Raw genomic sequence first — 10,742 nt, 5'->3', positions numbered from 1 at the left:
CGGCCCTAGCGGATCGTGCGGACGGGCTCCTCTTGCCGATTATGACATGGTCGTTATACTCTGGTAGGGCAGTTATAGCGGCGACCACACATAAAGTCACGTGCTATACTTTCTCGGCCATGTGCACCCGACCCACCTCTTTGAGCCATCCCATACTCTGCCTTCAATCGTACCCAGTATTTACTCAATGCGGGCCTAGAGTAAAGTACGAGTACATGAGTTAATTCGATATCTCTTTTAATCATTAACTGATGGTATTGCATTCCAGGGAATTCTTTTCCATGCACAATTCGAAAGCGATTCTTGGACGTTCAGCCTTCTTTGTGATCTCACTCTCACAACACCACTGGGGAAACCGATGTCTCGAGCTTCTTCCTCTGACTCTGCTATAGATTTTCTTCCACGAAGCGAGTGTCTTTCTTGCTCTCCGCTTTGAGCCGAGCTCCTGACCATGCTGCCACGTAAAGTTGCCGTAGTCACTCTTTCTGCCGACCAGGAAACTTTAAAGGGGACTCTGTTTTTGATGCACGGTATGCACCATATATTTCGAACATTCTGGCAAACGAGGGAGTAAGAGACATCCCCAATCGTGGCATATTCCACCTCCGGATGCTCGATAAATAGCACGATGAATGTCATTTCTGATTATGAAGCCCGTATGGTTTTCAAAACATTGTGATTTTAACTGTTTTAAACTTTTTTTGGTTGCCAGTGCTGTTTTTGTATTTTAATAAAGCGTAAGTAACCTTGGCCACTTGAACCATCTTCAGACCTGGCCTGTATACTATATGAAAAGGGAGTTTTGTACGTATTAAATTTGGGTGAGTGAGGGAGACACTTTTCCATGTGGAAAATAACTTGGCACCAGCGTGCAACTTTGCCTGGTACGATCGTTTCATTCAAACAGCCTGATGTTTCACTACACACGATGTATTCTGCGATATCAGCCTTGCCGCACAAGACTTTGCGTTCATCATAGCTGAATGTCTGTGCACACAGAGAGAAAGCATATAAAATAGCTTATTTACAAGAACAAGCATCTGTCTCAGAAACGTAGGGAAAACTGTCCGGAAATCGTCAATTGGATCTTATAAAATGAGGCAGCGTCCTTTTTTAACGGGCTTGGGCTTGAGCACCGACCTCGCTGCTTCTTCAAATACCTGAAATCAACAACGATTCTTAATTACTATTATAAACTTCCAGTGATCCTCGAAAGAACGCACCTCTTTGACGGCCATCCCGGATTTGGCTGAACACTCGACGTAGCTAAATGCCTTTATTTTGGACGCTAATTTCTTTCCAGCAGCTCTTGGAACGAGATCTTGAGGCGGATCTTGTGCTTGCCGTAAGTCTGCCTTTGTAGCTGCAACAGTGGCTTTGTATGACTCGTTGGCACGGTATTGACACTGCATATAGACACGTACCAACCAGGATGTATGGAGTGTGTGGGCAATGATGCTTCAATTCAGGTTGCCACTTTGTGAGAATATTGTTGAATGAGGCCTCGCTACTGATGCTGTAGCAAAGAAGGAAGACGTCTGTCTGCGAGCAAAAGGAGGGGTGAAAGTAATTGCTCCAAATCTTGCCTAATTAATTAGGCAGCGCTGTCTGTGTAGAAGGCCGCCGCTTCCGTCTGTGCATCCAGAGGGGATTTTCAATTTTTGTTACAGGTAGCGTAGCTTACCCCTGGATATGAAAGTGGTCTGAGCCGCTCGTAATCTTCTTGTCCAGCCGTATCCCACAGGGTGAGGTTCGTGGTAACACCATCGCAGACGAGGCTCCCAGCGTAGTTGTCAAATCTGCACATCATCACGATTGCCATCATCACGTCCGCTCCCCAGATGCCATAAACCATTATCCCTCCCAGTGACGCAGTCGCCAGAGTTCGTCACTTGATCGTTGCCCGACGGCACGACCATTTCATACATCCATACAGCTTTATTTGTCGACGCCTTCAACCTGCACCGAACAGTTTTCCGATGCTTCTTGCATTCATCGATTGATGAAACGAAAGACAATGACGGCATTTACAACGTATTCGGATTTGGGGTTACAGAACGCACGGCTCTCATTTCTTCTGCACGTTCTCACAAATGTCTCCTTGAACAAAGTACTAGAAAGGGGGGGGCTTTTTTAATCTCTGCCATTCATTCGATGTGCTTCGTTCAGGCTCTGCTGATCGTTCACTTACGGCTTCAAACCATAATCTCAATAATATTACGTGCGACACTATAGTAATAACTGTAGATATCAATGCAAGGCATCTACTTACACTTATGTACGTGGCTTCGTGCGCGGGTACCGGAGCGAGAGACCTATAGAGTGAGGCATCCCCATCTGCTCCGCACACTTTTAAAAAATCATCCACTCGTGAAAAATGCGTATCGGAGAACGAGAGAACGTTGTGACGTAACGTGGCCCCCGGACACGTGACGTAGAGCGGCCCAGCGCGGCATGTAAGCTGAGAAGAAAGTAAAAAGGGATTTCCCCACGCCGGGCGAGGATCCATGTCGACCGTTCACGGCTGTTTTTTCCGACTGTGTTTGTAAATCTGATTGCGCAGTTATAATACACCGCACAGCGAAAATATTTTCCGCGCTAGCTCCTGACTGACACAAGGGGGACAAATCGGGGTAGTTGGTACAAGTTCCTATCAGCTTGACTGCAGCAAAAGACGCGGACAAAGGTAAGTTGGAAACTTAAATGGGACAAATCAGGGTGGTCTGTCCCATTTATGTTGTTAAGCTGATATGGCCTTCACGGAGCCCTTCACGAATGAAGTAGGGTTTCGAGCCATATCAACGCTAAATGAATGGGGAATGTGTGAAGCGAAGACATATTCGTTTCAAAGTGTATAGATTTGCGTAGTCTTCCTTCCTTTTCTGAATAACGCGTCCTGGAGTAGGCAGTCAATCAATGAATCAATGAAAGACATATACGCACACAGTTGGTTCGTAAGCTCCGTCTGGAAAGGCACCAGTCGTGAAAGAGATAAGGAGGCACGTTTTTCCCACCATGCCGTCGCCCACGACCACCATCTTAATGGGCCGGCTCATCTTCCACAGACCCTGAAAGGATGAAACACACTCGAGTGAATATTCTCTGCTTTTGCTTCAAGAAGCAATGGAGCCAGTCAAGCAGGGGCCAAAAATATTTTCAACCCTCAAAACCACCTCGAAGGCCTACTGCTGTAGTGCCGGGAGGTCTTGTCGGTAACAAAAACGAAAACGAAACAACGTCGTCCGAATGGTTCAGTCCGTGGTTCAGGCGAGCGCATGAAAGCGGAAAAAACGAGAACCGGAAGCAATCTGTTGAAAAATTCCATTCATGTAAGGTACCTTCGTGTATACGACATAGACTTCGTCCAGTGTATGGCGCAATATACCGTGCTTTGTCTATGTGTAATAACTCATTCTGAATGCGGTACAAGTCTATATTTACGTGGAACCTCTCGTTAACGGGGAAGATGTTCGCGAAACTGCGTAGTGCTGATGCTGACGACGACGCGGACCTGTACATATATGAATCGCGATGCTTTTTGTTTTATAATAACTTGGCAGTTTAGAAATGCTGATAATGGTGTCATACGGGACTTGCGTATTCTAAGACAGGGATAATTAATGTTTCGTACGCAACGAGCTTAGATTCGGGAGTGACGTGTTTATTTTCAGCGGAGGCCGTAAGCGTAGGTTCCAGGACAGAGCTCTGGTGTCTTGGCACTGCCTGTGACTTACGAGCGGCTCGGGAGATTACTCGCTTGGATACCCCAGAGGTCTCTGAGGTGAATCAAACGGGGCGGCTGACACTGACAGTAACACCGCTGCTTCTGTTCACGCCTTATGGGAGTGTGGTTTCGTTCGAGTGCCTCATGTAGTACAAGTGGCTACGACGACAACATCGACAGAGTGCAGTGCTGTCAGAATGTCGAGACGCGTGTAACTCATGTAGAGCACTGCACGGGCTCGGGCTTACCCGAAAGCCGGGAAAAGCCTTCTTTTTGCGGACCTGGGCTGGGCTCGGATTTCACCATTAAGCGCCCGGGCCCGTACATTGCTGGGCCGAGGTCGGGCTCGAGCAGGTGTAACCGGTCAACGTTTACGGCCCGCGGTCGGGCCAGGTAGCCTATAAATTTCTCGGGCATGGCCTGGGCCTAAGAATGCGGCCCGTGCAGAACTCTGAACTACGGTACTGAAGCGTGATTGGTAAAGAAAGAGGAATAAAATGGATAGAACAAACTGTGCACCGTTATTTGCTTTCACCGCTTTTTCTTCGTTGGAACTGCTGTGGCACGGTGAATGAGATACAAAAGCGAGTCAGGGTGCAACAAAATAGAGCTAGTGAAACGGCCAGTTCATGGGTGTGCTTTTTCATGATGCTCGAGAGTGAGAGAGATAGGGAAAGAGACCGATAACAACCCACGCATGAACTTAACTATGGAATGCCTCTGAAGGACTTTTAACCAACGTTTAGTGTGTCAGAACGACAAACTTTTTTATGGTCGACATTGTACTGCTCGTGGCTAGTTTGCCGAAAATATAATGATGAGGTTCCTATAACAGTGCTAGAAAACGTGAGCATCGTTTTAGGGCATGTCGTTGACGAGCCACGGTTTGAGCAGTAAAGAGCATTTTTATCGTAGAGTGAAAGGGCGCGTACATAAAACAATTTCGTGCCTATATGTTTGGGGCTTCTTCCCACGTAAACAACAACATCCCCGTTCCATTTAGCATGTTATGGGCACGTTGTTACGCATTACCAGGTACTTCTTTGCTGTAAAACATTCGTCTGCCTCAGAGCAGGCCCCGATCGGGCAGTTGAGTTACATACCATGTTTGTTTGTTTATGCGCCCTGGAAAAGGGGAACCAACTTCCGTCTAGCACGCAACAAAACGCCGTGAGAAAAGCACTAGAGCAATGCAATAACACGCAAAATACATATAGCTTGCGACTCCATTCCGAAACTCCGTTTTACTCCTCGTTCATCGCCGATGATAACGTCGAAAATCCGACGCGAAATAATGGAGTAGTGTCTACGCAATTTCATATAATGCGTGGCAAGAACAGAAGCCGGATATTGAGAGTATGCCGGAATTCCCTCTCTGTAAACGTCACTCGTACAAGGCCAGTCTGCTTGTGGAATGTCACTTCCGGGTTCCACGTCAGAACTCACACTGGTAAGCGGGGACTTTTTACTTCGTACATTACGATGCGAATGACAAGCAGACGACCTCGGAGACAACCACCTGCGCTCCCATTCGTGCACCCGGCTTACGTCATCATGATGTTACCATTGCTGGGGTTTCCTTAGCTGTTGAGCTTAGCTTAGCTAGCTGTTATTTAATATGTAGGCTGTTTTCGAAAAGAAACTTGACGAAGTAGACTGTGACGAACATTATACCGTATCCGTCACACACACCTTTCCGGATGCGATAGTCCCTTAGTCCCGGGTACTTGTCCTCGTCTGGTGCCTTCGTTTGCATTTGTACATCTTTAGCCATACATTACTGCTAAGAGCGAGTGGATTTCTAGGCACGCAACAGTGGTTCGCATGAGAAGATGAGTTCATTTAGCAATGTCGCCATCCATCCTTTGGCGTCCATATTCTGCTCTGCATTTAGTCCACCCTGTCTGCATGGCATAGTCCACAAGTGTACAATGGTCCGGCCGGTATGTGAATTCAATAAATATCCTTGTAAGCAACTTTATCTTAAAAACGGAAACGAAGCTCCGAGTATCCAGAACTGGCTTTACTGACGCGGAGTGCACCAAACAACTAACGTTAAATGAAGCCCCGTTCTGGCACCGACCTGATCTGCATGTATAGGTATGTAACAAGAAATTCTCCAATCTAATTTATGCACTAAATGCAAATTAGTTTATGCGCATACTGAACCAAGAACAGGTACATCAGCAAGGTCATTTATTAGTAACAGTTCTTTTCTAAAGTTTATAAAAATAAAAACTGCGCTGAACACACGAATACAGAGTTACAGTGAGAAAAATTCTATACTTTCAATAAAATACTTAAAGATTCTATAATACATGCTTTTTGAGTTAAAAGCAATGCCAAGATAAGCTGTTACTGCAAGACCGCTGTAACAAGGTATTCCCAATGGACGTTTACTGATGTTGCTTTGTTGAAACCATGAATGAACGGAGTCCCACAGGTTCCCCTACTACTTGCGCTCCCAGCAGCAATAAAAAAAAGAGGGGAGGGTTGTCCGGGAATGCGCCTGCATAGCCCTTTTATATATACACATTCGTCCTTTGTTCTGTAAATAAATTTCACTGACTCCCCTCCGCTCGAGGGAAATGCATCTTTTCCACGGAGCAAATATTTTATTATTTCCGCAATACGAATTCTTCGGATCCTCTTTTCTTACACGCTAGCGTCCACTTGAACGTGCAGAGGATAAAGATAATGTTTGTCTTTTTGATGAAACTGGTTGCTGTAAAAGCCCTCATCTGAGCAAAACCCAGGGAAATCCCAGGCACCGGGGATTCGAACCGGGTCTCGGTGTGGAATGCCCACTTTTGATGCACCCTGCTAAGTCGGAGGAAAGAAATGATAAGGGAGTTCTGGATCTCCGTGGCATTTCATTCATTCGGCAAAGCATCCATAATGACGTGCATGAGGGGAGGGATGACAGTTCCTTGTATTGGATTTCCTTCTCTTCCGTTCTCTGCACGTAATCTAAGCGACGTCCGTCCAAAGACAATGGCTTCGCTCTTATTGAAGGCCGCCCGTGACAACAGCTCTTTTCTTTATAGTCACGTAACGACGAGTCGATTTAAGAAAGAGTTGTGTTGAGAAGTGCATGGTGGCATAAGTACATTAAGTTGAAATGGGACAACCCCTCACGTACACACACAATGTTTAACATGATGAAAAGAAACACCTAACCTAAGAACAACGAAACAACAAAAATTTCGTCTTTCAGCTCGTGTTCCTCGAGTGTGCTAAGAACGACTCCCTCGGCTATTTTCCTGAATGCGCTCCTTGACGTCCCAACGAGCTGCAAAACGCATACGTCGTCTCAAATGCCCAATTGACATTATCCGAGGCGCGTCTAACGCTGGCGTTTCTTCTTATTCTTGTGCCATGTCGAGCCGAGCATTTGGAATAACGAGCATTTTAAATGTGCTTCGCAAACTTCCAAGGGGTAAGGTAGTCGGCGAAAAAGCGTACACGTCTCGTGACTTCTTCAGACAGGTACAGACGGCTGTTTACCGTTAGCCGTTTACAAGGACCAAGTCACGTCCATATAAACAGAACCCGCTTACAAGGGCGCACGAATGCAAAACGTATAAAGCCTGCGCGGGTGAAAGCCAGCAAAATTTGATAACCGAAACCTTTGTATGCCGTTTGTTGTTATCCAAAGGGCTTTTCGGAGTAACGAAGCCAGTTTTATCTGAGCTCCAAAGCGACATGTTGGGCGGCGTGGACAGGCGAAGAAAGAAGTGGGTTACTGACATTGGCTATTGAATACCGCGTTATGACAAAAGCATATTTGTGTGCTCTTTATATCGAGCTTTGGGAAGGAACCGAAAAAGCAAAACACTGTATTGACTAACTCTAACTGCATTTATGTGTGGACTAAAAGCTCCAGTCGACTCCCAAAGTAAACAGTCTGGACTAGCTCATCCTAGCGACTTGTTTCCGCTGTCTTTTGAGTCGATATAAGCTGGTTTACACGCGGACGAGAAATTGACTCGATGTAAACGCACCTTATGAGGCAAACATTCTGTCTTTATCTTTATGCAGTCCTATAATGTTACGACGGCTGGCACCTGTTCATTCCCAAATCATTTCCCTGCGCTGTTTCCGAGCGCACATTCTCCAGAGTATTTCGTACTTGGAGCACCGAATGCATCTCGGGGGCATCTGGAGTATTTGCTAGATTAGGCGGCTGTTTTATGTTTGAAAAACACGCTAATTATCGCAAATCGATGAGGTAGCGTACTGATAACATATTAATTACAAATCAAAAGATGAATGCAAGGCTGGGGAGACAACTGAGCACCTGTCCGCTGAACGATGGACCAGTAATGTCTCCAGAAATCGGCCTCTGAGAGGTACTGAGCTTCGGGAGGCGGGGGTATATGTTTGCTCAAGTCCTCGTCTGCTAAATTTTTGTGCAAACGGAGAACACCACAGCATGTTGATGAGATGTCAGTAATGTTCTTCAGTCGCGATTTTATTTGTAAGCCAATATATTATAACCACACAATATCAATATCTTACGATCTCGGCGCACCGGTATTCCATGTGTATCTCTCAAATTCGGTAGCAAAAATGAGAGGGAATGATTGCGCAAAGGTGTGCGTACACGGGCTACAAAAGTTCCTTCCAAATTGCATACTGTCATTTGCATGGCTGTAAACTTGTAATCCAAATTTTCCAAGGCGGAATGCCATGTGCAGCACAGAATGTTCGGTTCGAACGCATCGGGTAGCCGAGCTGCGTTGGGCAGTCTCAGACATTTCAGAAAATCCCTCCCACTGCGATGGACATTTGGGGAAGGAGAAAACACATCCTCTTGATTTGGCCAGTCTCGCGGAGTACACGCCACAGAAGGGCTTATCGCTAAAGGATCAGCAACACTGCGAGGCCACTGGCCGTCCTAGGTTTTTCCTGGATCTCCGTACCTGTCCACGTTCGTAGACGGCTTGTGTCGCAGTTAATTAACACTTAAAAAAAAACATATTACAGGTATTATTTATGTGATTTTGTTGTTGCGTTGTGTGTGTGTTTTAGGGGGGCAACAGGAACCCAGTATCCGCGTTCACCCACCTTAGACTCATCCCATTAATACGTAACCGACAATAATTACGAAATGCAAGAGGATAACTTGTTGGTCATAGTTCTCGGCTTTACGCCACCAGACTACTAGATTACTAATTATAAAAAATAATAATAATAACAATAAGACTGCGATGACGACGACGACTCACTTCAATGCGAAATGGATTTGTCCAGGATTTTCAGCTCAGGGCTGGAATTCCGTGTTGAATTCACGTATTTCCTGTGTGTGTTATTTTCTTTCTTTTTGTTTTTGGGGGGGGGGGGGCATTTTTGGCCCAATTAAGTAGTCCGACGTCGGTAAGCGATCAAAATTTTGGCACTGTTTTCCAATTTCATATTTAATTTGACATCAGAATGCGCAATAAAACCCGAGTGAAAAATGTTTGCAGTTTCTTGCGGTCAATAGCACAATTTGCCCTCGCAAACATAGTTTACAAAGTAGTTTCGAGTGGAAATTGTTCATAAACCACTTGTAATCGCAAACCTCCTATCCTTCAATCAGCGTATCACGAAATATCATCAAACGAATCATCGATGTCGCCAATAAAAAGAAAAAGCACGGTGGATTTTGTGTCCCCTCCACAAACTCGTGTCACACAACCGTCCTCACAGCGAGCGACTCATTAAAAGGAGTCATTTCCTGTCACTCTCTCCCAGACCCCATTCAAAATTGACCCACTTCCCCTCCTGAAAGTCAAACTTTCCGAGTAAAAGATCAACATCGGAAACACTTGCGAGAAAACAAAGAAACCTGACGACCGCTCGAAGCAGGATGCTTTTTGTGTCCGTTGCTCGGTCATTATCGATACTAATGCAGATAAAGAAAGGAGAGAGAGAAAATATAGCTTTAAAAAAACGGTTCCCAGGTCCAGGACCACTCACCCCTCAAGACCGCATTTCGAAGAAAGTGTTCCTCGTAGATGAGCGCAAAAGGCGTTGTTGCTGCAGACGAGATGTTATTTCCCGGATATCCAGCGCCAAAGCAAAAACCAACAGCATCGCAGGATGTAAGTTTAAGGCGGCAGGACGATACGTCGTCGTTTCAGCGGACGCAACGCCCTCTGCTAGTGGAGGTCGCATATCTTTCTGCTTATCTGCGCACAACTCATTTCGGCGATAAGCGGGAATAGTGAGAAGTGCGCCACCTTGATAAGCACGCACAGATACCGAAAAGTGGGTTTGTTTGTCGACGGAATATAAAGGATAGCGAATATGGCATCTGTGACAAAAAGGAAGTAGGCAGACATAAGTGGCCATGAGTTAGTAACTGCAGCAGTATACAAACATGGAGAAGGGAAAGAGACAGGGTATGCATCCCTGGCGAAGCTTATTTAGTGACTCTACTTTGAAAGCCTCAGTCTGCAAGGTTGCAAACTGAAACTTGTCATTGTCATAGTCGTCCGAAGACTCCTGAATTACTTGTAAGCCTGAAGCCTCCCAAGAAAAAGCTGTGCCACACAGAGCCGCCGCGCGAGGCGAGTTTGCGCCCAGGGCAGGGCAAGCCCCCCTTCCCTGTTGCCGCCAGAAGCTCTGGAAATCAGGGAAAGGTAACGGAATCTTTTTGTTTCCGTTACCACCTCCGTTACTGGCCCCTATTTGTTTCTGTTTCAGTTTCGGTTCCCACCATTGTTGCTTTCGTTTCCGTTACGTTTCCGTTTCGGCACCGCCCCACCCTCCAGCCTTTTTGTTTTCCTTCTTTCTCCTCTTTCCTTTAAAAAAAGAGCACCATTGAGACCGTGACAAAACTTAATCCCTCTACGTTCTCAAGTCTATTTTGAGGACTCCAGGGATACATGCATACAAGAGACAACGTTTATTCAAAATATACGTGATTTCTGTCAACAGCTAATATGAACATGGTTTCCGTTACGTTACTACGCCTGCAACTTCCAGGTCACCATAAGCGTATAAGAACTATGCTTCTTCTATTTACTGT

The 10,742-nt window shown here is 45.8% G+C and overlaps 1 protein-coding gene across 1 annotated transcript; it reads right to left on the bottom strand.

The window, feature by feature from the left end:
- Positions 1–220: 220 nt before the first annotated feature.
- On the bottom strand, positions 221–9,855 carry LOC135367396 (ras-related protein ced-10-like). Its single transcript, XM_064600644.1, has 6 exons — positions 9,689–9,855; positions 2,944–3,068; positions 1,685–1,799; positions 1,425–1,542; positions 1,224–1,363; positions 221–1,160 (listed from the first exon to the last, which is right to left on the bottom strand). The coding sequence occupies exons 2-6, from the start codon at positions 3,054–3,056 to the stop codon at positions 1,089–1,091; spliced, it is 558 nt and encodes a 185-aa protein (XP_064456714.1). The 5' UTR covers positions 3,057–3,068; positions 9,689–9,855; the 3' UTR covers positions 221–1,088.
- Positions 9,856–10,742: the final 887 nt, after the last annotated feature.

Source organism: Ornithodoros turicata, chromosome 8, assembly GCF_037126465.1.
Source record: "Ornithodoros turicata isolate Travis chromosome 8, ASM3712646v1, whole genome shotgun sequence".
NCBI classification, from domain to species: Eukaryota; Metazoa; Arthropoda; class Arachnida; order Ixodida; family Argasidae; genus Ornithodoros; species Ornithodoros turicata.
The sequence above is the reverse complement of the archived record's forward strand: the minus strand, read 5'-3'. Positions and strand labels throughout refer to the sequence as shown.